Here is a 26,655-nt window from a genome sequence, read left to right on the forward strand (position 1 = left end):
TAATTTGTGTTGTTGTGTTTTTTAACTGCAATGAGATTGATAGAGTCACACAAGTCCTCAATTCAGCATAAACTGAGGTGGAAGAGTAGGCTGCAGGGACTGGCTGGTGCCATCCTGTCAGGGGTGGAGGAAGGGGGGTGCGATGCGTGTAGGTCGTCCCGGGTGTCACCACTGAGGGGGGTGACAAAATGCCGGGCGGTACTCACCGTGGGGCCTGCAGTGCACCCGAGCCACACGTCTGTCCTGGGAGCGACACGGTGGCTTGGGGGCGCGCAGGCTCCACGCTGCCCAAACAGTCCACCTGCTGCCTCCCCCTCCAGCTGTAAAAAAAAAAGAAGCCCTTCCTGACGAGATGCATCTCTCCCCGATGTTATTCAAGTTCACGTGGAATTTAAAAACATTCTTGATCTCCCCAGGTCTTTGGTGGCTAAAACGCTGTTCCTGGCAAATTGAAAAAATATTAGTTGGGAGGATATTTGGTTTGTTTTATTCTTATTGATTTATTATTAAAGAAATATGTATGTTGTTTTTATCATTTTATTAGTATTTACCACACTGGGCTCCTTTGGAAAGAAAGAAAGGGTGAAAATGCAATAAACGAATAATAATAATATGAGCTGCAGGTGCAATCTGAGGTGGGAGAGTTGAGTGTCTAACTTCAGATAAAAGTGCAAAAGATGCAGGTCTCTAGAGGCTCGACTTATAAACTCTCCTGCTTTGCTCACTTTCAAACTTTCTCAAGCTGTTGCATTAGAGTAAGCAGTGAGTCCAGATCCATGCAGTCCCATGGCAAGCACATGATAGTAGTCCAAACATTCATTGTTTGCTTGGGAGCTGTTGGAAAGCATATCTGTGACAAGGAAGTGATGCCTGCAAAGCTGAAGGGTGAGGAAAAAAATCACTGATCTCTAAAAGAGATCAGTGCATCTTTATGCACCCTTTTATTTAGCCAAGCTTTGATTGTATAATGCTCATGTTCGAGCCAAAAGAGTAGTTGGTGTGACTACTCATTTGTGCAGAGGCTTTGCCAAGACGGGGGTAAGCAAGCAGATGCTAAAAGCGGGAGCTAAGTTGGACAAATATGCAATGTGCTGGAGAACATGTGTTAATTAGATTAATTTGCCCATAAAAGGGCACAAGATGTATTGCAAGCTATCTCCTTCCATTGGTAAACTAGCTGTAAAATCTTTCAGAAATGCAATGCAGAAAGCAATGCAGTTGCTTTCTTATATGGCAATTAGAGCCAATCTTTTTTTAAAAAAAATAATCCAAAATTGTATGCATGCAGCTACATGTGTTTGGAAGGCCAAAGAGTACTCAGGAAATATCTTCCCTTGCTTACTGGGACTGTATAGCCATACTGATCTCATTGTCCTCCTAATTCCTAGGTTTCTGCCAGCTCCTGGCAATAGTTACCCAGTGCATATTCTTCCAAACTTATCACACTGCCACAGCCTAGATTTCTCCCTCTTCACATTTTGAGAGACATGCTTTATGAATAGCCTTGCAATGGAAATAGACTTTGACTAAATATAATTACTTCCGAATAGAATTGCCTGTACTAGTTCTCTAATTTGCCAGTTCTCTCGTTTCCAGTCAAAACAATATGACACATTATCTGGAAACATCAACCCATCTCTTTAAAAAGCCCTAGGATTGCTTACATTCTCATTACAACTGTTGTCAGTCTCATGCTAGATCACTGAAACAGTAGATTCAGGTGAGCAAGGTATGGCTTGCGGGCTACATGCCAGCAGTGGCACTCAATAGCATGACTTTGGACTCTTCAGAGTGTATAGACGTCTGGCTTCACCTCCCACTTCATTGCATAATTAGCAATCTCTCCATCTCCATCGTCATTTCTTAAAGTAATTTTCTAGCGTTTGTGATTATTGAAATAATGGTGTGTGCTACAGGTGCAGGAGGAAACCAAGTGGACAGAAGCCCAGTTGCTTCCGCCCACATTTTCACAGCTGCAAACCCCTCCCTTGATATCTGACAGACGGGCTCAAATTTCTTCACATCTGAGGATAATATGATGAGTAAATGGTGAGTAGAATAAAACTTGGGTTCTTTTTATTTTGTTTTGTTCTTCCCCTTTGAACATTTAGAGGACAGGCTTACCATTCTAAATATCTCAATAACTTGAAGGGAAAGAAATAGGATAGGTGAAAATTCCTGCACTTCATATGTCACAATTACTACCAGGAGAATTATTTTAGGAAGCAGCGGCAAAAGGAAATAAGAAAGGTTGGATTGATTTAGGTGATGCAGCGTGATTGACAGATCAGCCTTTATGGTTATTCTCAGCCATCTATCTAAGCTGTCCACCGTTGGAGATGAGAATACACTGCCCTTTAAGAAGGAAGCGTTGCACAAAAGTTCTGCTTCTGGCAGAGGACTGAATCTGACTCCTGCCTCTCTGGCTGGCAGTCTGAAAGGGTAAACACCAAACGAGGGAGCAACAGGTTCCTGTGGTCCTGGCATGGCCCTAGCCTCTCAAGCGGACTTTGGATGAGATCCAGGACCCCCAGATTCCTTTACTGGAATACCCTAATTCTGGAGGGGCAGGTGATGGCCAAACCTCCCCTCCCACACATTTCTATAAACCAATGCCTAACCGCCACATGAGCCTAGCGCTTACTGACAGTACCCTCACCTTGCAACCAGTCCTTTAAGCCATCACAGAATTCGGCCAACCACACCTTCGTCAGAGAAATGCACTCCATCTGCCCTAAACAGGGCTGCATTAGAGAATGCAATGCCTGGGTGGGGGATCACCCTGCCAACTAGGGATAATACCTTCCACACTACCATGTAGTCTACCCACTTCCGGGCATTATTTGTTGCAACTACCGACTCCACAAGCCTTAATGAGTGCCTGCGAAAATGACAAAGCCCTAAAGCACTCCTAGCCAACGCAAGTCAAGCCGCAGTGACAATAACAAAGCCCCCAGCCTGAACCCCCCCCCCGCCGCCCATGGTTCCCCCCCACCCCTTGTAAGAACCACCCCCAGCTCACTACCCCCCCAACAAGAACACCAACACGGTAATACACTTTAACAGCAATCAACGTCAAAATTGAGAAATAAACTGGACCGAAGCCAGCAAATCAGAGGCAGGGCAGCCCCCACAATGAAAGGAAACAATCAAGAGGCAGGGAATGGGACTATATATCCGAAGCAGAAAGGCAACGGAGGGTGATGAGAATATCAAATACAGTTCTAAATGGAGGTAAGGGACACCCACATAGAAAATGAGAAGGAATAAGGTAACTTAGGACTAGGAAGCCACAAGTTGGAGGTGGGAGAAGGGGCGGGGGGAAGGCTCACAAAGCAAGGAATGTTTGTGGAAAGTCCGGGTGGGGGTGGTTGATTTTAGGGAGCTGAAGAAGAGATTGAGAACCTAAGAAGAGTGTTAGAAGGAAGCAAGCACAGGATTTTCTAACGAAGAGAGAAATTAATGAGGGCAATGGTGGGTATAACTACGGCCTTGAACAATGCACCAGACAACCGTCTCAGCTCAGTTCGGCAGCACGAAGCAAGTGCCCCACCCACATCGCGCTGCCGCATTTATAGGACCCCGGGATCACGCCACCTGCCCCAGTTGGCCCAAATAGCCAGGCACGATCCCAGGGCCCAACTGACAAGGCTTGGGCCACACCTAGTAACAACTCACCCCATGGGAGTGGCTTAAGGGGCCCAAGCGCAACCAGGACCCTCAATTTAGGAGGATCCCATTTCTGGACACATGGTTTATATGTATTGACTTTTCTCAGTCACTTCATACTAATCTAAATACAGTAGATCTCCACACTTTCCTGTAGCTGCTCTGAGCTCCATCAAGGAACAAATACTTTCAGAAGCCATAAAATATAGCAGTTTAGTCAAACCAATTCTATAGTATGCAAAAAGTATGTGTTTTTTTCCTAAGAAGTTCTGTGATTGTTCCCTGTTGGGATATCTTGATGTGCAAAATCACGGCACATAAGTGTTTGTTCTCATGGGACGTGCTTGTCTAAATGACCTTCTTCTGATGAAGGTTCAGTGATGCAGACTTGCGTGGTGTCCTTATGTTACTTATCAGGATCATGATATGCAAATGACTCAGATTTATTCTAAAAGAATAGGCAAAAGAACAGAACACTAAATACCAAATTAGATACTAGCACATAGCGTAAATCCCCAAAGAAAACACAGGCACTCAAGAGCTCTCTTTCAAGAACTGACTATTCCAGTTAATATTTGACTTTCTATTCCCTGCTGCATGGCTACACACTCCAAGCAATTCCTGGAATTTCCTGCTGATAGAATGAAGTTTCAACCTTGGAACAGATATATGTTCCAAAACACCTACTTGGTACTTGGTGATATCAGCACACACTTGGGCCCAGAAGCCTCAAGACTTAATCTTAATTAGAGATTTGACAAATCACCATCCATCAAACCTTGTCCCTCAAAAAGTTTCTACAGTGTGCAAAATTATATAATTAAAACCTAGTTCTAATAAATTGAAAAGCACTAACGTGTGCTACCTAATGTCCCCTGCATCTTGCCTTTGTGGACAAAACTCTAAGGCAATGGTGAGAAATATTTAGCTCTGCAGATGTTATTGGACATAACTCCCACCATCTCTGACCATTGGCCACACTGACTGGGGTTGATGGGAGTTGGAGTCCAGAAGTATCTCAAGAGCTACCTATGTACTATGAGAGCATATTGGGTCTGTAGAGCATTGCAGCCTGAAACAGCCAGTCACTGTGTTATTGTTGATAAAAAGTTGTTCCTTTCTTCTGTGGGTTTTTTGGGGGGGCAGGGGGGCTCTTTGCCCCATCCAATGTAGCATTTCCTCAAAGAAAAATATATATCAAAATAGGCCCTGTTCTGAATGGAGGCAATATTTCAAAGAGGCAGATTAAATTTTATTTAAACCCTATTGCAGAGATTAAGGCCTCTTCATGCAATTCGGAAGCACATCTGGTTGAAGTCTGAGATATCAAAAACTGCATGGTGACTTATCCCTGACCTCTGACTTTCTTTAAAAAGTTAAGAATAAATATACAGAAACATGATCATCTGGACTGGGGTCGAGTGGGGATAGCGAGTGGGGTGGGGTGGAGGTTTGAGTGATATTCCTTTCCACAACCTAAGCTGAACCTGTTTGAAATGTGTGGAACACTTTTATTTGAAATCGTAAATGCTGTGGAGTCTTTGAGAAAGCATTAAAAATCTGCAGAGCACTGAAGCTGCAAACCTAACTTTTGAGCCATGCCACTGAAGGTTAGGATAAGGTGGGGCTGACCTTCTACTGGGTTCTGCTGGTGTGAAGAGCTCTGCCGTGGCAACTGGGAGGCTGAGAAGCTGCTGCTGCTGGGTTCTCCCACAGTTGGTGGCTTGCAGAAAAGCCCTGAAATGGGGAATGGGGGGGAGTTTACTTTGGCTTTGGATCGGAGTGATTTCCCAGCTACACCAGTCTGAACCTGGCATAGTAAAAAGGAAAAGAACCACCACCTTTGCCTTTTGCCCTAGGTGGGGCAAATGAAAAGGCTACCCCACTGCTCCCAGGCTGAGGCCAAGCCATTAATTAATTAATCCATCTATCTATTTATTGTTATTCAAATATCAATAAGTAATACATAATAATAAATGTGAATTACAGCTCCTAACATGGTAGGCATTTTACTCCTGACATAGTAGATATTTTACTATTGTCAGAGGTTCACAACAGTGGCAAAGCTTTACAATTCTGGAAGAATGGTTGCGGCCAGAGCAAAATGCAAATAAACACAAAAGATGATTGACATCTCGTGGAATTTGCCTTAGCCTAACCCCTTTAGTGATCTTGTTCTACAGGCCTGCCTTCCCACATTCATTTGAAACTCTGAAACAGATCCTTCAGACCTTCCTGTCACTGGTTGGTAGAGCTGTCATCTTTGTGCATTGTACATTCTTTGATGAATATATATATATATATATATCACAACTCCCATTTTGACAAGTAACTGCAGGTCTTATTTTCAAAAGCAGTTATCATCCAGCTGTTATAGAAGCTTAGTATGATGAGTTGCAGGGAATGAGTTTTTCCTCCTCAGTCCAACTCAAATGAAAATACTAATCTCTTTTGAAGATAAAGTAAAATCATTTTATCCCAAAACTTTAAAGAAAGAGAACATCTGAATCAGATAGCCTTTAGGGGAAAAACAAACTGTACACGAGAAGAGGGGTCATAGACTAGTGGGGGAGCATTCGTTTAGCAAGCAGAAGGTTCTGAGTTCAATCCCTGCTCTCTCTATTTAAAAAGAATCTGGTAGCCGGTCATGTCGATCTCATCTGCCTGAGACTCTGGAGTGCTGCTGCTAGAGTAGACAATAGGTGGTTAGATGGACAAACTGACTAACCTGGAATAAGTCAGCTTCCGATGCTCCTACAAACATAGTAAGGAATGTTCTCCATTATTGGGGTTCTGGCAAAAAAAAAAAAATCACTGCAGATCTCTGATGAGAAGGTTAAACCAGAACTTCTGCAATAGAGTTAGATCATGTCAGCTAATAATGCAATAGTTTTATCCCATATCTGCAGCAACCGCAGAGGACTTGTGTGTGGGGTTCACAGTACATCAAGACATAAAGAGTTGGATAAACAGTCACAAATTTTTATTGATAATTATTACTTAAATAGGTTTAAGATCTATACAACTGTGTAACATGCAGAAAACAGCATTTTTAGAGGAAATCAAAGACTGAAACTGAGGGAAGTCGGGGGGTGGGGGTGGGTGGGTGGGTTCTGTGGGGGGAGGGAGGAAAAAAGGGGGAAAATAAGGGTGCTATGTTTCTGGATAATATATTTTGTTTAAATTTTGAATAAAAAAGTAATTTTAAAAAAAGACATAAAGAAAAAGAGGGACATAATGTGTAAGTTTTTCCCTATTGCTTTGTGGTTGCAATTCAAAATGTGTGTTATCTCTCTAGATTTTCAAGCACCTCATCTTTTTTTCATATTGTTTTCCTCGAGAATATAGTTGCAGCTGCAAAAACTCCCCATGACAGCAAGCCTTGAACCAGACCCACCCACAGCATTGGGCAATTATACATCATTACAGCACATTGTGTATCTGTGTGTCTCCCCCACCACGCATGAAATAATAATGGCCTTGCAGATGGAAAAGTCATTACACTTTTGTTTAATGGTGTTGGAAGTGAAATTAATAAGATGAAAGAAAGCACAAGATTGCTAGATTCCTCTGCTCTTCCAAATAATATTTCCCTGTAAAAGTTGGTACAATAGACTTCTTGTGGCCTGTAAGGAGAAGGAGAAGGGAGGGCATTTTGAGAAAGACTTTTTTACCCCAGCCATATTCACATTTCCATAATTCAATCTGGACTAATGTGTTGTAATGAGATGAAAGCCTCACCACAATAATCCTGCTCCTTTTAAGGCAATCTGTCTCCTTTGTTGCTGTGAAATTCTTATACTCTATAACCCTATTGTATTTTGCTAGAATTTGCTTACAGTAATAATGTGAACTTTTTGCTGCACCCAAAAAATGCAATAAAGTGATTTAGAAAAATATGTACATAATAGATAGAAAATGACGTGTGGAAAATGATTTGGTTGAGAGCAGTCTGCAAATAGGAAGGCTTATATGATGCTTTGCCATGCTGAATCTAGTTTAATGACTGGAGCATAAGTGCTGAATATAGAAAATCTCCACTTTCATTTGTATAAAAGTTGTTGCTTTTATGGGTTTAGGGGGGGGAAGCTTTGAAATGTGCAATCAACATCTTGTTAATGCTTAGAAACCAAACTGGAGAAGTTCTAGGCAATGATTCTTGTGAACAGAAAACATATTTCCTATCCTTCCCCATTGCCGCTCTCCTTCTACAATTTTATGACTCATTTACAGTAGGTATGCATTTCTACTACAATATTATTGTGGGGAGAGGTGTGGGGAGGTGGGTGTGGTCTATGACCCCATTGAGGTGACTTGAGAGACCGCCTTATCCCTTATATACCTAGTAGGTCATTGTTGTCTGCTGGAGAGCTTCATTTACCAGAGAGGGCAACCTTTCTGGAGCTCACTTTCGTTTAACTCAGATTCTGAGTCCTTACAAAGAAAAATCTGTTAAACTTTGGATCACTTTTCTAAACAAATTCAAGGGCTCTCAACCCATCCATTTCCACAATCACCCCCAAAAGCCATCCCACCACCGATACTGCAGTACAAACATCCCTTTCCAGCAATGGCAGCTGGAACATCAACAGCTGCAATGTGCTGGGAGGGGAGAGCAGAAGAGCAAGCCTTTTTCCCTTTCCTCCATCCTGTCCCATCCTAACATGCTTGCTTGCAGTGTGGACAAATGCCTGGGGGAGCCACAGGAGATATGGTTCTCCCAAGGGTTGCCCCAGTTACAATCCCAAGAAAGCATTCCCAACATTTATTACATTAAGAGTACCCAAGAAATATCCCTCACTGCTTACTGCACTCCAGAGTCAGCCCTGCTTTAAAATGAATTTTTTTAAAAAACAACCCACAGAATTTAATTTTATCAGTAAATAAAGGTTTTATGTTTTGAGGAAGCAAAAGTTTGATAAACACTCTGCTTCTCAGAAACATACAAGAAAGACTCCCTGAGCTGCCTTAATTTTGTTGTGGCTTTTGTTTATATCTCAACAGGAAGCTACATGTAGCCACTTATTGATGTATTACAAACACACCAAAAAAGAAAGAGAGAAAGAGGAGGAAAAGATCATACAGAAAAATAATGTGGCCCAACTGTTCTCAGTTCCTCCAATGCTATTTGTGTTAGCGCTGTGCGAAATAAATTATTCCAGGGATGATTCATCCAATACTGCTAACACAAAACACAATAATACATCCCACGAACTCCCTAGGAAGTTCCAAAAAATGCATGCAATTAGTCGTACTAAACACTACAAGTGCATCACACTATTCCCTGCTCTTATTTTTCAGATTTCACTGGATGCTTATCGGCTGGCTGATTACATTGCAGTTAACTATTTATGTACAATTCATACAATTGTTCAAATTTGAGTTCAAGGTAAATCAAATGAGGATTGGTCTGAGCCGTCTCCAAGTCATGGTAAGAAGAGAATGACTTCAGATGGTAGGTTGCCTTGGGGGCAGAACCTGTGTCTAGATAACGCAAAATGATTGAGAAAATCTGCTTCAATTGGTGGAGGAAATGCACCAGAAAAAATGGCAATGTGGTTCCATGCCAGTAAAGAATAAAACCTTAAGAATCCAGCTTTTCTTGGTAGGTTTACCCCTTTTGGCACATTTCTCCTATTTTCCTCCTCCCATTCCCTCCTTAAATCTCATTAGCAATATTATAAGGATTTCACCCACCTTTTTTAGACTGCATTTGCCTTCACAGTATCCATAGACTTGTATTTTTACTAGTTTCCTTATATTACTTTTTATTTATTTTTCATTTTTTATTCACCTGCTATAAAATGATCTCAAGGCAATGTACAATAAAAACACAAAAACAGCAGATGAATTTAAAACAAAGCAAAACAAACAAACAAATAAAAAATAGACTCTTGTGGCAAAGCCCCATTTATCCACGTAGGAAAATCTGTCAAAACTAAAATGTAGTCCTTGTTTTCAGGAAGTGCAGATAATGAGTGCCTGTTGTATTTTGACAGGAATACTATTCCACAGACCATGGGCAGCCACACTGAAAACCCTACTCTGAATCACTGTGGAAACTGAAGGAGAAACGTTCCCACAGATTGCAGCAACCTACCAGGTATATAAGAGATAAGGCCGTCTCTCAATAAATCTTGTCGAGAGCTTCATAAGATGCTATATGTTAATACCAGCATCTTGAACTTGGCTCAGTAGCAGATTAGCAGCCAGTGCAAATCTCACAAGCTAGGTGTGATAGGCAAGTAGCAGTTTGCCTCTACAAGCAACTTAGCTTCCCTCTTTTCCTCCAGCTGCAGCCTCTGGACCAACCTCAGGGGTAGCTCCAATGAAGAATTTGGATTTGATAATTGGCTGAAACTCCTGCAATTAGTCTCATCTTTTTTTCCTGCCTGTAATATATTAATGGGGGTTTATCCTAAATTTCAGAATTCAGTGTTCTGTCAACAGCTGCTCACCCAATAGCTTCGGGGGGGGGGGGAGTAATCACTCTAGCTGTTGGAGTTTTCATTGAAAATGTGCTTTCAAGTTAGCTGAAAACTACAATCCTAGGGAGAGACTAAAACAAAAGAAAATGTCCCTGTTATGAGCTGGTATGGTTATGGCTTCAGTGTTCTGTTTCTCTAGCAACTGCAGGTATATTAGGTATATTAAAAAATATTTTCTAAACATATATATATCAATAATTCAATTAAAGTAATGATTGAATGAATAGACATATCAGCAATTAAACAATTCAGAAACATGTTATTAAACAGAATCACTGAAGTTATCAACTATTAATATATAAACCAGCCAATAAATAAATTGCAATAATATAAAGCAAATATGTAAAAGGAACACAAATGATATGCAAGTTTTGTTGCTCTCCAACAAAGTTATTGTAAAAACAGCACAAACCACCTTCCTGATTCCTAGTCCATACACATCCAGTCAAAGTCATGTTGGAGTCTGAAGGTTGTGAGAAATAGGCTTTCCACATGACTCTAATGTCCTTAGGCCAGCTGCCCTATTTATCATGACATCCTAACTGGGTTATGAGAGAAGTCCTGATCTTTGAATTTTTGCCTGTCCCCATTCCACCACAACTGTGCATCTCAAAACCTTCTCTCACAAGGAGCTGTCCAGCAAAAGCAGCGAAATATTCACACCTACTCACTCTTGGAAGGGCCACTGCAGCATCCCAAATCAGTGGTAGGTATGAAGTGTGATGAGAACAGGAGGTTCAAAATCCGTAATCATAACCAAGCTTATTGGCAACCATGACAGCACATCCTTGGAGACACACGGATACCATTCATTTTGTGGCACACTGAAAGCTGACTTTTGAATTAAGCATGTGTAGACATGCTTACTACAAGGATCTTTGCATTGGTGCTTTCACATTCTAGCCCATGGTGGTGATTGTTTCTGGCCCTCCTGCATAAAAAATAGATATACAAATAGTCCTCTGCTGGAGTACAGAGTTGAATGTTCAGATACGCAACCTCTCATTTTTTAAATACAGTGGTACCTCGGGTTACATACGCTTCAGGTTACAGACTCTGCTAGCCCAAAAATAGTGCTTCAGGTTAAGAACTCTGCTTTAGGATGAGAACAGAAATCATGTTCCGGCGGCGCGGCGGCAGTGGGAGGCCCCTTAAGCTAAAGTGGTGCTTCAGGTTAAGAACAGTTTCAGGTTAAGTACGGACCTTCGGAACGAATTAAGTACTTAACCTGAGGTACCACTGTATTGGGTTTATATTCCACCCTTCATCAGAAGATCTCAGGGCGATTCAGAAGATAAAAACATGAGAAAAATTACCGAAGGATCACCTTTTGTCAGTACATAATACTTCCTCTTGGAATACAGAAAGTAACATTTCACAGTGTACACTTTACAGTGTTCTACAATGCCCTGCCTTCTTAACTGGCAGCACTGACTACATTCCAAATCCGACACCTTTAATTTTTACAACTTGAGAGCAAATAATATTATTTTATTCGTCGGAATTTAAAAGGACTTGAAAGAAAAAACAGTGCTTCAATCTATTGACAGCTTTGAACAAAGTGATTCAGCATTTAAGTACAAGAGAAAGTTAATTATACTTGGCATCCCTACTCCTGTAATCAGTTTTGTATTTCAAAGCCATTGCTTCTGATTTACACTGCAGCCAGCAGGGTACCGGAGAAGCAAATAAGCTTTTGCATGCATTTTAAGAACTGGAGTACTGAATTTATTGGTCCATAGTTAAAACAGGAATGTCTGCAAAACAAAAATATATAACGAATCAGCTTTGTGTACAAAAAAGCAGATATCCCAAACAACCAAGCTTCTGACTGTTAACCGACCTGCAAGTGTTTACCTCTGTGGGACGTGCTTGCACTTAAGTGTTCCTGCTGTTCTGTACCTTTAAAGAGTAATTTGCAGATGTTACCAGGAAATGCATTAAATAGGGTGCCACTTAAGTTTAATTAAGATGGAAGAACTAACTGGTTCCTGGCAGAGGAGGCAGAAGGATGGTTTCCCAGCTGGGACTTAACAAAAGAACAAACAGCTTTTGCCCTCGCTATGACCGTGAAATCCACCCATTCACAAACCTGCTCACCTCCCGTGATCTACTGCACTTTCCCCTAAGTTTCCTCCTTTTTCTCAGTCAAAAACTGAAGCACACCTACACTCCCTTAAAGTGGAGAGTGGGAGCATTCTGCATTTTCTCCTATGGGATTCTGCCGCGCTGCCATCCTCCTGGAATAGGAATAGGAAGGGGTGAAGCAGTGTAAAGGGAAGCACTAGGTTGTTGGTGGGGGGGGGAGCACAGGTGTGAGGCCATCTGCACTTGCCACCTCCCCCCCCCCCCCAGTTCTCCTCCATCCTTGCCAGTGTTCTGTCCTGCCCCTGCATTTTGCTGCAATTCAAAACTTTACCACAGTTAAAAGAAGTTCTGCTTCCTTCCTGTCCATGACACCAAATAAGACTCGGATCAAAAGGCGATAATAAATACTCTGTACACTATTAAACGATTAAAGGAGAAGGATCTTACATCAGTGGTAGATAACTAGCTTTGCATAAAGTTCAACCTCCAGCTTCCCCAGGCAGCACTCGGAGAGAGGCCCTCCTTGAAACCCTGATGATCTGCTGCCAATCAGAGTAGACAGTTCTGAGCTTGTTGTTGTTTAGTTGTTTAGTCGTGTCTGACTCTTTGTGACCCCATGGACCAGAGCACGCCAGGCACTTCTGTCTTCAGTTCTGAGCTAGATGGACCAATAGTCTGAAACAGTGTCTGATATCTGGACAGGTGACATTCAGCAGCATTAGATGGTTGGCATGATACACAGTTTATTATTTGACAACAGAGTGGTACACGTGGCCTAACCATTTCCTTCAGAGAACCTTGGCCATATTAATGTTTGCTAAGGTAATTCTGCAATGACAAACCTAGAAAGCATCTTAAAAAGCAGAGACATCACCTTTCCAACAAAGGTCCACATAGTTAAAGCTATGGTTTTCCCAGTAGTGATGTATGGAAGTGAGAGCTGGACCATAAAGAAGGCTGATCGCCAAAGAATTGATGCTTTTGAATTATGGTGCTGGAGGAGACTCTTGAGAGATCAAACCTATCCATTTTTAAGGAAATCAGCCCTGAGTGCTCACTGGAAGGACAGATCCTGAAGCTGAGACTCCAATGCTTTGGCCACCTCATGACAAGAGAAGACTCCCTGGAAAAGACCCTGATGTTGGGAAAGATGGAGGGCACAAGGAGAAGGGGACGAGAGAGGACGAGATGGTTGGATAGTGTTCTCGAAGCTACCAGCGTGAGTTTGACCAAACTGCGGGAGGCAGTGGAAGACAGAAGTGCCTGGCGTGCTCTGGTCCAGGGGGTCACAAAGAGTCAGACACGACTAAACGACCAAACAACAGCAAAGGGAATTCTACCTGTCTGCCACAGAATCCCTGCACACGGTATAAAGGATTCTAAGGCATGCTCTAAGATGCACATTTAGTACATTATATGGCAATGTTGAGCCTCACTGATCCATTCAGCCACTATAAACTGAGTGTGTCCTAGAACTTATTCCTTTATGACTGCATATTGCAGAAGAACATCCTAAACATTCAGCTGAGAAAATAGGGATGCCTTCCTGTGTGTCTCCATTCAGGAAGCCGTGCAGACCAGGTATGTGACTGGATAGATCACATTCCAGAAATCCCATCTGAGTCCAGAGTCCTCAAAACATAACATATATCTGCAAATTCAGTAGAAAAAACCTCATGCACAATGGCATGTTTCCCATGACCACCACAGACACAGTAGAACATGAAAAGTACAAGATGTATTTATCTGCTAAAATATGCATTCTTATTTGTTACTCGTGGCTTTTGGAGCTCATAGCATAAACAGGGCAGTATGTTAGTTTATCTAAGTGGTTGCATATGTATAATTTAATAAAGTGCAGTCGAGAGCATTTTGTTCTCAAAATCAACCTTGTTAAATCGTGCCACTGAGGGGACAAAGGGGAAAGCTACTGAAATTAATGGGATTTTTGACAGAAGCAACCTGCAAAAAATGCATACAGATGATCATTTGTATGCATTAGTACCCCACTGATCTATTATTTAAAGCTGCTGTCAGTTCTGACTGAATTCAACGGAGACTGTTCTTGCAAACCAAATTATGTGGGTCTTGTGAGTATTAAATTATGGAGCCATATAGAATCATAGGGCTGGAAGGAATGCTAAGGATTGTCTAATTTAATTCCTTCTCCAAAGGCAAGATTTATTACACCTAAATATTCCCTAACAGATGTTTGTCCATTTCCTGGTTGCAAATCTCTATGGAAGAAGCATATATGAGCCCCATAGATAATTGTGCAATCCTTTACTATTTAGAATATTCTGGCCTTCTTTTTTCCATGCAATATCCCGACAAAGAAATTGGGCTGACTGACAAAATGTTCCCAAGAATTCTAAACATCAAATCAGCGAGCGAAACCAACCACTATGCTGCTCTGACCTTTAATTGCCCTTTTGTCCTTTTCTGATAATGATTCCTTAACTGATTTTACCAAACTGCCTCCAAGGGATAATGAGGACATTACAGACGAAGAGCCTATGCCATGCTTCATCTAAGCCATGGGTGGGGAATTGGATCCAGCTGTGGGCTGGATGAATATTTGCCCTGCAGCCTAGTTTGGCAGGTGGGAAAATGACATCAGATGACCAGTTTTCACCCATTCTCTGAGGGGCACTTTGGAGCCCTAACAGGCCAGCTAAAAATGGTGCTCCTAGGCCACAGCATAATTCAGCCAGAGGGGGAGGCATTGTCCTCTTTTTGGATGATGCAAAACCTCTTATTTTGGCAGTGCATAACTAGCCACCACATTGAAAGTACTGTTCTGAATTTTCTCTTGTACTGCCTTCAGTGACACTGAGAGATCTGCTGTGCTCCATCTTTTTGTGACAGATCTAGATATTTTCAAAGATTATCATGTTCACTCCAGTCCTAATTAGTTTCTATATTTACCCATACATGAGTAAACCATGGAAGGGTAATGGGGCTGTACACAACTGCCTTACACATCCCCACCCACCCCAGTTCTACCCTGACCTTCACATATTGATTGGGAGAAGTCTGAAAGGTGATTTGTCATGTGTTTCTCTGAAAGCACTTAGAATCATCCCCATAATTGGGACCCCTGATTACACTACATTTCTTATCACAAGGTAGCTTCTTAGTGTGTTTGGCAGAATGGATGAAGAACATCCCCTCCCCCCCCCCCACAGATCAGCCTCCTCGCAGAATGCAGGAGCCAGAAAGGATGTTGGCTGCTACATGAGCCTCTATGCCATCTTCACAATTTATGCCCACCCCCATTTCTTTAAGACCTGAAGAGAACTGATGTCAGGGACCTGCAGGGCTCAGAGAATGGGAGAAAGAGGTAGTGGGGCCATAAACTGATCCAGTGGAAGGGGACAGTGATTTATGGGGGTTTGTTTATATCCATTATAACACTGGGACACCAGACGGTACTATGGAGTTCCATTTTTGCCAACGCAATTTCTCATACACAGTTTGCAATGCGTTTAGCTGAAACACTTCTTTGATGTGCATCTTTGATGCGTGATGTTGATCTTGTTCTGTGAACCGCCCTGAGACCTCCGGGTATAGGGCTGTATATAAATTCAATAAATGAATGAATAAATAAATAATAAATAAATAAATCCAGCCATGATTTTCAGGATAAACTTTCAAATCTATATACTTTTATAGACTGCCTGAAACACTACCAGTTTATTATTTTCAAGCGTTTCTTCCAATCATTAAATTCATATTCAGCATTGAATGCCCAATTTTCTGGCATATGGAATCAGTAATTATAACTGAATAATCCTAAACATGTCTACTCTGAAGTCAATCCCATTGAATTCAATAGGGCTTATTCCCAGGTAAGTAAAGACCAGAGTTTATGTCACCATGGCAATCTGAATGTGGAGTATTACAACATATGGTGAGTCCAGCAGTTGCTTAATTAGCGCTGCTACTTTCTGGACCTCATAGTTTTCTTTAGATTGTCTGCAATATGTTGTTGCAGCATTACCTTCATGAGTCATTCAAACCTTCTCGGCCACATAACCTCAAGTCAGCTTTGCATTCATTCTGTACTGATGTATTCACAAATAGTTCCCCCCCCCCCCCGAAAACATAATCGGTATCATTGGTTTAAAAATGCCAACTATTTATTTTCTACAGGTGATTTTATAACTTTGTTTTCCTACTCTCTTTCTTATATCTATTCCTGATATTCGTATTTAGCTTCCAAATCTATTTTTATGCTAACTGCATTCTTTTTAGCTATCAGAAGACATGCCTTTTTCTGTGAATTTTCTAGCTTTCTGGAACAATCTACCAAAAGTTTTCCACATGACTGATTCCCTACTACTAATAAAATGGATCCCAGAAGCTAGACATTCTTTCTTCAAAACTTTATTAGACTAACTTCCCATTACTGTACCAGCAGGAGAACTTAATGTTTTCTGCTATATTTACTGTTCCCAACTATAAAGAAACCTTCCCAGCAATGAAAGTTCCAGACAATATTTTGAGAAATGTGCCTCCACTTGGAAATATGAGTTCTCAGGTCTATCTCCACAGTATATTTCTGAATATCAGTTGCTGGGTATCACAAGTGAGGACAGTGCTGTTACACTCGGGACTTCTAATAGGTATCTGGTTGGCTAGGATGCTGGACTAGATGGGACTTTGACCTGACTGAGCACGATTCTTATGTCTGCGTTTAACATCCACCAAAGTGAAAGCCTTCTTCAGGCATTCTGATGGTGTGCTAAGGGGCTGTTGGATGAGTATGCTAGCTCCATCCTCATACTTGACACTCTTTATGAGTTGCAGTGTAATATAGCCTCTTGTACCCTGGGTACTAAATTGTTCCCCACTTTAGACTGCTGCCCTCCAACTCAAGGAAAGAGATGTGACAATGACAGGGGGCAGATCTTGTGCACTCACCCACACAGGCCCTCCCTCATGTCAGCTTTGGCAGAAGTGCAATTTTCTGAATTGCTCATATTGTCGTGAATTAGTTCAAGGGACTTGTCGGCTAATACTAACAACACAATCCTATGCATGTCTATTGTGTTGTTAGAGAGAGACTCATTCTTCTCTACTATTTCAAATGCACTGCCAAACACTATTTGAAATCAAGACAGAAACTCTAGGGAAGGACTACAGCTACAGCAGGAGATGGAGATGAAATCCTGATAAGTCAGTGTGGACAATATGGAGGGCAGATGGACCTGACTTGGAACAAGCAGTTTCCAGTTTGAAATAATAGCAAGTTTCTCAGTGAGCAGACAAATCAGGAAATAGCTAAAAAGTCATCCTGCCCACAATGTGACATCTGAAGCAATCAAAATATAACCCTATTGCATGCACACACATTTGCACTTCGAGGCCCCCAAGCCCTTCCCCTGTAAATAACTTCACACTGACATATAAATTTTTGTTTAAGTTATTAGGCAAAATTTAGGCCACAACTTTATTGATTACAAAACAAATTGAGCGGTATTGGCCTAGGCATTGGTCAGAGACTATAACTGACTCCTGCCTCTTTGGCTGGCAGTCTGAAAGTGTAAACACCAAACAAGGGAGCAACATCGATGAAGATCAACCGAAGCTCACCCCGGGGTTCCTGTGGTCCTGGCATGGCCCTAGCCCCTCAAGCAGACTTCAGACAAGATCCAGGACTCCCATATTCCTTTACCGGAATACCCTATTTCTGGAGGGGCAGGTGATGGCCGCACCTCCCCACCCACACACTTCAATAAGCCAATGCCTAACCGCCAAACCTTACAAAGTAGTGACGATTGCTAAGGGGGTAGGTGAAAACCAGGTTCCTACAACCAATCTGCCAAATGGAAAAATTCCTACCCAGCCCCTGCTCCAAAGCAGGCGACCCAATCCAAAGCAAGGCCAAAGCAGCACGACCTAAAGTTAGGGAGGGCAGGTGTTTGGCAGCAAAAAGCAAGTGCCCCAATCGCGTTGCGCTGCCGCTTTTTTAGGCCCCAGGAATCACGCCACTCTCCCCGATTGGCCAATACAGCCTGGTGTGATCCCAGGGCCTAATGGTTAAGGCTTGGGCCACCCACGCTGCGGGGGTCTCCTGGGTCTCTAAAAGGGAAATAGCCCTCTACATCTTACCATGGACTCATTCATTGCTGCTATATCTGATCTCGAGTTTTTTTCCAGAATTCTTAAGTGAATGCTTATATGCTTTGAAAGAAGGCCGGATTTCAGCAAGAGCAGGGAGTAAAATAACTCTGTCAACATTAGAAATTTTCTGACAGCTCTATTTATAGTGCACTCAAAGCATTCCATCTTAGTACAATACCAAGAAGTACTAGAATATAGGCTGCAATCATGTGCTCACACTTCCTAGAAAATCCCAATTAAAGATGGGCTTCTGAATAATCATGAATGGAATTTTCCTGCTTGAAGAGGGTCCAGTAATATGACCCATTAAGACAAGAACTTTCCTGTTTTTGCCAATGGAGAAAGAAAAGAAATCATTTTAGTGGCAGATTTAGATTCACAGTAGAACACTTCCGGGTTGGCGCGATCTGGGAATGGCGGATTCCCTCCGAGCTCCGGAGGGAATCGGCTCAGCGGTGGATGGGTCTTTGCCGTGCCGGCGACACGGGGACCCTTAAAACCGCAGGCGCGGATGCCTGCGGACTGAAGACTCGGCGGGTGCCTTAAGCGCCCCCCCTGATTCGCGAAGAGCCTTTTTAAAGGCTATGGAGGGGATACGGGGGACGGCGCGGCACTGAGAGTCGATCGCTACCGCCGCTGAGCGAAGCCGCGAGCCATAACTGGAGAGCGCTGACTTCCTTCCTTGAAATTTGGACTGGAAAAAAAGAACCCGTGAGTAATCTGGAACTGAACTTTAAAATTTTTTACCTTCTGAATTTGAGACGACCGGGGGGTGTGCCAAAAGGAAGTCCCCCCCCCCTTGCAGACGATCCAGAGCAACGATAGAAGAGCTAAGCTGGAGTGCCTACCCTGTAAAGGGTGAGATTTAAAAAGACAGTAACTTCCAAGATTTGGAAAGGCAAATTTGAGCAGGAGAGCGGAGTGTTGGAAGAGTTTTTGTTTTAAACAACCCCCCCTCCCGGGCTCGGGAACGTCCTGCCTTTGTGCCTGCGTTAGAGCTGCGGAGTTTGACAGCTGTCAAAGCTGCCAAACGGGCGGTTTAAAGTGAGAAATTGCCATTTAAGATTCCTATGGACTAAGACGAGTTATAATTGAGCTGAAACTGTTGGAAACAAAGTAATAATAATCAGTTAAAGGATTGTTGGTGAAAAGGCAAATAAGTAACCAGATTCCCCCTAGGGGGAATTCTGTGAAACTACAATGGATACAATGGCTGTGGAAGGAAAGTTACTAGTGGAAATCGAAAGGATGTTTCAATTGGTGGGAATCTTACAGGAGCAGAGTTTGGCCATGAACAAACAACTTGAGACTATGACCTTGGGAACAGGCAACTCTGCTCTTTGTATTGAGGACCTCAATGAGAAAGAATCCACAGCTGATTGGGAAACAATATCTACAGAGTTGGAAGAGACTAAACAACAAGAAAAAGAAGAAGTAATCCTGGGAAGCAACAACCAAAAGTTGACATCTGTGGAATACAAGCAAGGAGACGCTGGGAACATTTCCACCACAAGTCTGCAAGAGATACAGAAGAAGAAGGAGGAGGCCCCAAGACAAAATGGAGTACAGGAATTTAAAATAAAGAAACATGATTGGGGCCTCCGTTTGGACTTTGACTTGGAAGAGATAGACTTTGTGGAAATACTTCAGCAGCTACCTTTGAATCTTCTTGTCGGAAGAGGACATACTTTGATGGTGAAAGAACTTTTCCCAGATCTGACGACTGCTATAAAGGACTACCAACAGGACAGGCGGAGAGGAACGGAAATAGATTTGAAAGCCTCGGACGTGAGGAACCCAGGCTGAGAACTTCGACTTTGGATTTTTATTGGGAAGGGACAAAAACCGGGGATGGGAGGGAGGGAAGAAGAGACTCTTAAAAACACTCAAGACTTTTAGGTTTGGTAAAGATGACTTTTAATTAAGATAAAATGAAAATCGATGGAAGAGAACTTAAGTCCAACTTATGAAAATTAATTTTTATTATAAAAAAGGAAATAAGATGAATAAGATTGTTAAGAGGAGAAATATCAACTTGCTGACATAATCTTGAAACTGGGATGCATGAGGGGGGGTGGGGGGAAGTCAGGGAACAAGGTTATGAAATGGGGATTTGCTGATTTTATACATGTTTTTGTCTTTTGTCTTTTCTTTGTGTCTGTTTTGTCTTTATAAAAGCAGAAAACCAAATAAAAATTTTATAAAAAAAAAAAATAGATTCACAGTAGAACAAAGGGGGGACGACCAGAAAAGCAGTTAGGAAGAGGTCAGTTCAATTTTGCTGCCCTATTCCATTGCTAGAGGTGGCCTTTCTAGTATGAAGTCAGGACTGATGGTTTAGTTCAGTCCTATGTGGTGCATAGGTGATATGCTAAAGATCATATAGATAAGATAGCATTTCTGGTCAACCTGAGAAGTCATAAAGGAATATGCAAATGATCTCTTATTTCAGCTATGTTGGCCTAAACTTTTAAAGATTGTATTAGACATTACTTAGACCTTGACTTCACCCCAGAGGTCAAAAGGAACCCAGTGCAGACATTGGATTGTTGGGAAAGGAAGTCTTCACAAACTGTAGTGTCCAGGGACTATTACTCAAGCAAATACAGTATACCTAGGTTATCAAGAGTTTCCTATTTGCGGCAAGTTTAGGGATCAACAGTGGGACTCATTAGCCTGCTTGCACTATTGGTGCTTGTTGACTAATGAGTCCCTGGTATGAAGAAAGGGACAGTTGCCAGCGCTCAAGGCTCAATTCTGGGAATCTTGAAGAAGATAAATCATATGCAAGAAGTAGAAAACTCTAAATAAGAATGTGCCCATTGAATAACAGTTTGTTCTTTCCTATAGTTCCCCTGAATTTCCTGCTTGGCAGGGGGTTGGACTCGACGGCACTTGTGGTCTCTTCCAACCCTATGATTCTATGATTCTATGATTCTATGAATTATCACCAGTACAAGAACATTGACTGTGAGAGGTAGACATGGCTGTGTGTATGGATAGAAAAATGGGGGTGGTGGAGTGCTCATGAAAGGGAACCAAACATAAAAATACCTGTTTATGTAAATATATGAAACAAAACAGCCTTAGCTGGATATATAAATAAGTGTATCACCAAACTGAATGTGTTTAATTATAGTGCAAAATTACTATAAAAGTTCTGAAAAGATCTGATCTGAAAATAATAATTACACAAATTATAGAGGAAATTGTGTGAGGATAAGCTTGCTCATATCCTTTTACTTAAAAATAAAGGAGATTTACATTTTAATTCTCATGAAGAGGAGTATGCAGGTTTCAAAGCAAAAAGGTTAACAGAAAAGAGCTTTGTTAGGAGCAATGATTCAAAGAGGGATGAGAGTTGTAGCCTCACACTTCATTGTACATGGCTAAAAATACATTCAGGGTTTTCAAACTGGAATGAGACAAAACGTTCTGTTTGTATGTGGGTGACATGGTTCGGATGATCTTTAGCTTTCATTATAAAAAAACTATGGTGGTTTTGCAGATGTTTAGTAAGATTTCTGGCAACAAAGTCAATCGTTGGCACCAAGTATAGAACTAAAAGTTGTCGAACACACAGAAAATGGAAGAAGAGATGCTAGAAGACTGGAACCAGCATTGGTTAGGCTGCAATCTTAGCCCCCCTAACCTGGGAATAAACTGCACTGAATTCAATAGGATTTATTTCTGAGTATACATGGTTATGATTGCAATGAAGAATATGGCCTACTTAATGAACTCTTTTAACTCTTTTAACTCTCTGATTGTTAGCATGCATCAGGTGAGAATATGGCCTCAAAGCTTTCAGTCGTGGTTAGGGATGGGTGCTTCATATTGTGTGTTTGTTTATTCATTAATAAATTTGTATATTGTCCTTCATCTGAAGATCACAAGGTAGTTCACAACATAAAAATACAAAATGAAAGCACAAAATACATAATAAAAACAAGAACAAACCAATAATCCCCCTCCCACAAACACATTTAAAAGGATGTTGCATGTTAATCAGCCAAAGGCTGGGTTAAAGAGAAATGTTTTCATTTGGTGCTTAAAGATATGTAATGAAGGCACCAGGTGAGCCTTCCTGAGGAAAGCGTTTCACAAATGGGGAGCCACTGCAGAAAAGGCCTATTCTCACTTTGCTGCCCTCTAGACCTCTTGTGGAAGAGGGCCTCAGATGATTATTGTAGGGTCTGGGTCAGTTATCATCTTTCTTTTCTCGGCCAGTCTATTGAAAACTCCTACACTTAAGTTAAGCACGATGCAAGCTAGTATGGATAGGTTTTAACTAAACTTTAAGAAAGCTGGAGTTACTCATATTCAGAGGCATGTTAAAAGTGGGTGATTATCTTCACCCAACATTATAAGATATCATCTAGTGGCACTTCTGAATTCTTTGAAGCAATGAATATAAAAATCTAGTTGACATTACCTTTTTTTAAAAATACCAAGCACCGAGCAGAGTTTCTATTAACTAAATGGATGTGGCTCTCAAAAGCAAATTGGAGGACATTTTCTACCATTATTTCTGTATGAGATAGGCTTAAAGGGATGTTAGCACCGCCTATTTCTCCTTTAACATCATATATTAATTGTAACAATTTAGGTGGGAGGTAGATTAGGCGATTTTGAGATTTCACTGGGCCATGTGTCTGGGCCATGTGTCTAATGTTTTCTCAAGAATGAAAATAAATATTGTAAGTTACAGAACTGCTGCAAAGAGGATTTAATCCCCCCCAAAAAAAGAGATATTTGTATAAAATGCAGAAATGTTCAAGTTTTGAGCTTCTTCTAAATTAGAAGAATTACTTCTCTTAAACAAACACAGATAGAACTTAGATAGAACTTAGGTAGGTAGCCATGCTGGTCTGACGCAGTCAAAATAAATAAATAAAAATTTAAAAATTGCCCAGTAGCACCTAGGTGCTACTGGACAATTTTTTTAAATTTTATTTATTTATTTTTGACAGATAGAACATCTTTCTGATCTGTATAAAATACTTGATAAAATCCAGCAGTATGATGATAAAATCTGAAGCTGGGTGGGGCAGGCAGGAAGTGTTTCAAATGGTAACCAAAGTAAATCAGTGGAATCTTATAAGTGCCGAAGAATCTAAATACATACAAGAGGGTGCTACAAAATTGATCAGAAAATGAATGGAGGTCTACTGGAGGTGTGCTCTAGGAATATGGGGGAGATTTTAAACATGGTTGTTGGATATATAAAGATAGACATGTTTAGATGAGATTTTACAAATTAATGAAATAACCAGCAGCATCATGTGACTGGGTTAGGGTGGTAGTGGATTCCTCATGGTAGCAGTACCGCTGTTTGCAGTATAGGATTGATGAGGTGGCAGCCAGGATGAGGGAGCTCTGGGCTGGGGCTGGTGGTCCTGCAGGAGTCTGGCCCTGAAGGCATATCAGTAGTTGCAGCACCATGGAGAGCTCCTACTGAACAACATGCTACAGGCCCCACTGAAAGTGAGCAGAGGCCTTTTGAGCCTCAGCCTCCAGTCCATCTTTCCTAGGCTGTGCTCCTTATGGCAAACTAAGAGTCTCTTAAAGAGTGCCCAACCTACTGGTCTGAAGGCACTCCTCCTGTGCCCCATGGCCTCCTGCATGATACACTCTTTCCACCATTGGACTGGCAAGGTACAGTGGGCATATTGTTCATCAGGGTAAGCTACCCATAAGGATCCTAGTGCTATTTCTATAGGCCCTGATGTATGGCATCTGGTTAAGGGGACTCCTACTTGTCAGCCCTGGGTTCAGGGGTTTCCTGGTTAACATCATCAGGTACTAAGTCAGGAACCTGGTCTAGCTCCTTAGGTACAGCACTGTAGCCTCTGACTCAATATCCCCATTGCTGCTAGGCTTTGAGATCCTTCTGTTATCTTCTCCTCTGTTTCATTTAGTGTAAAAATTCCTTGGCCGCAAGGACTTGTTGTCTTCTTCTTTTTACTGAATCCCTGCAAAGCACTGTGCATTCTTGATGGTACTGTTTAAACTTTAAATAAATGATAATACTGAATCAGCACTACAGCAATTACCAAATCTGACGAACCAGACATGAAAAAAGAATCATGTTGGTCGAGCAATAGAATTTTGCATTCTGAGTGCTGGGAAAATACAGTTTTTGAAGCTGAAGCCCTAAAGGGAAGAAAGATTTCTGGATCCCACATAACAACCCAGCAGTGTTCCCTCCCCAAATAGCAAGAAGGAGACAGCTATATTAGCGCTATTGAGTCTCCAGGCTACAAATACTCTTTTCATCAAAGCTTTTAATGGTTCTAATGGTTTATTATGAGCTGCTGTGACAATTTAAGGATATTGGCTGGTTTTTGTTTTTTTTCATATTGCTGCTCTCTTCATTTTGTTGTTTTAGGATTTTGTAAGTTAGTGCTCTATGAATGTCATTGTTGACATGGTCTTTGTAGGCTTATAAATAAATAAAACAGCACTGTTATTACACAACTTCCATCCCACATGTATGTGTGTGCATGCACGCACATCACATACCATTTGAATAGGCAGTTTTAAGAAGGGAAGAGCCTGCTGGATCAGGCCAATGGCACATCCTGTTCTCGCAGTGGCCAGTCAGATGCGTGTAGGAAGCCTGAAAGCAGGACTTGAGCACAGGAGCACTCTCCCCACTTGTGGTTTCCAGGAACCGGTAGTCAGAAGGATAGTGCCTCTGACCACAGAGACAAAGGCTAGTAGTCACAGTTTTAGCATTTCACATGGCACGATGCAAGAGCAGCCACTGATTATCTGTCCTCAAGTTCAAATGCACAACTGAAAGTCCTCCTCCACATCATCATCCTTCTTACCTTGCAACATCCAGGTTTCCTTGGGAAACACTCCATTCCCATGATAGGGAAATCAGAATTTGTTCTGTTTTGAAAGAGCTGATGAGATCACAGCACAGTGGTAGCACGTAATATGGATGTGAATTTTTGGTGATGGGAAAGCTTCAGGAGCTATTTTAATTGGTGAAGCTTCAGTGCAGACTTGATGTGCTGAGGACTGGAAGTTCCCATCTTTAGTTCCCATCTCTCACACGTATGCATTTTCTTAACGCACGCAGCCACCCTCAACGGTGCATATCAGGCTCTGTTTCTTTCCACATGCTGTTTTCGAAACATTCTTTCCACAAATGCGACTTCCTATCAGAGGCTAGTACCATAGTCCAAGGTCACTTGTATTGGACACGGGAGAAGAGTTGGCTCAGCAGATACTGAAGCATTAGCTAGAGGCAAAGAGACAGTGTTTTCCTCCCCCAAATTAATAAAGGAACTGTTGAGGGGGCGTCGGGGGTGGGAGCTAATACAGGACCCAAGAGAAAGTATGTGAACTTTAATCTTACTTTTTAAAAGCAAATCACTTGCAGATGATAGCAAACGTGAAGCAACAGAAAGAATGTCTGCCAAAAAAATAAACAAAAAAGCATTCGCACAAAATGTTGAGGTTTAGTGCACAAGGAAAAATAATAATATTGAGTACTCTTGCAAAAACAGCAAATACAAAATATGGCACCCAAGGAGGAAATGATTCGCTTCTCTCAACAGTGACGCTCGTACTTGGACTACTGGGCTTGCTTCCAGCTGCAGTAATAGCCCACTGTATCATACCGTGAGACATAGCCAAGATGTATTTAGAGGCCTAGACAGAGTTGACCAACCTAGGTCTGTGGTTTTTTTACCAAATAAAGCCTGAAGGAAGGGGAAGGAACAAGAAGCATAGGCAAAAGTTTCTCAGCCTTAGAGAGTCAAAATCAATGTGTTGTGAAATGCACATTGACATATTGAAATGCAGTTTTTTTTAAAATGTAAAGAGCATCAGCTAGAGTGGGGGCTAGTCATTAACAGGACTTCAGTAGGCATGGGGGATATCTGAACTGCCCCCTCCCCTGCTGCAGTTCTGAAGAAAATTCCATTGGAAGCAATGTTTTGGGGGAACAGATGTGGCTCAGAAATCAAAACTGGCTGCAGCCCTGCCACACGTGAGCACCCAGGCGAAATGCAGGGTGAGCAGGCAGGTCGGATCAGGCCCAACAGCATCACCTGGAGGCAGTAGGGTTGGCTCAGGATCCAGTAGATTCCAGGCCAGCTCAGCTCCTACCTGCCCGTGGAATGCTTCATTTCAGGACTTTATGTTGGAGATCCCATGGGTGACACTTCTACTCACATGAACATTTGGCTCATTTAACTTTTCAAGTAGTTTAGCTTTTAGTAAATGTCTGTAAATCATGAAAACAAACTCCAGAATTTGAGGA

The 26,655-nt window shown here is 41.8% G+C and overlaps 1 protein-coding gene across 1 annotated transcript in view; it reads right to left on the reverse strand.

Annotated features, from left to right (window-relative positions):
• Positions 1 to 4,017: 4,017 nt before the first annotated feature.
• Positions 4,018 to 26,655, reverse strand: part of LOC310707853 (uncharacterized protein) — a gene marked incomplete at its 3' end in the record, with an annotated part of 56,379 nt that continues 33,741 nt past the window's right edge. The window contains exons 4-6 of the mRNA XM_083505312.1: positions 7,128 to 7,295; positions 5,302 to 5,406; positions 4,018 to 4,117 (exon numbers count right to left, since the gene is read on the reverse strand). Of these exons, the coding sequence (XP_083361438.1) occupies positions 4,018 to 4,117; positions 5,302 to 5,406; positions 7,128 to 7,295 (373 nt within the window). The remainder of the gene's footprint in view (positions 4,118 to 5,301; positions 5,407 to 7,127; positions 7,296 to 26,655) is intronic.

The sequence above is a fragment of the Podarcis liolepis genome (genome assembly GCF_965112155.1).
Source record: "Podarcis liolepis genome assembly, chromosome: 5".
NCBI classification, from domain to species: Eukaryota; Metazoa; Chordata; class Lepidosauria; order Squamata; family Lacertidae; genus Podarcis; species Podarcis liolepis.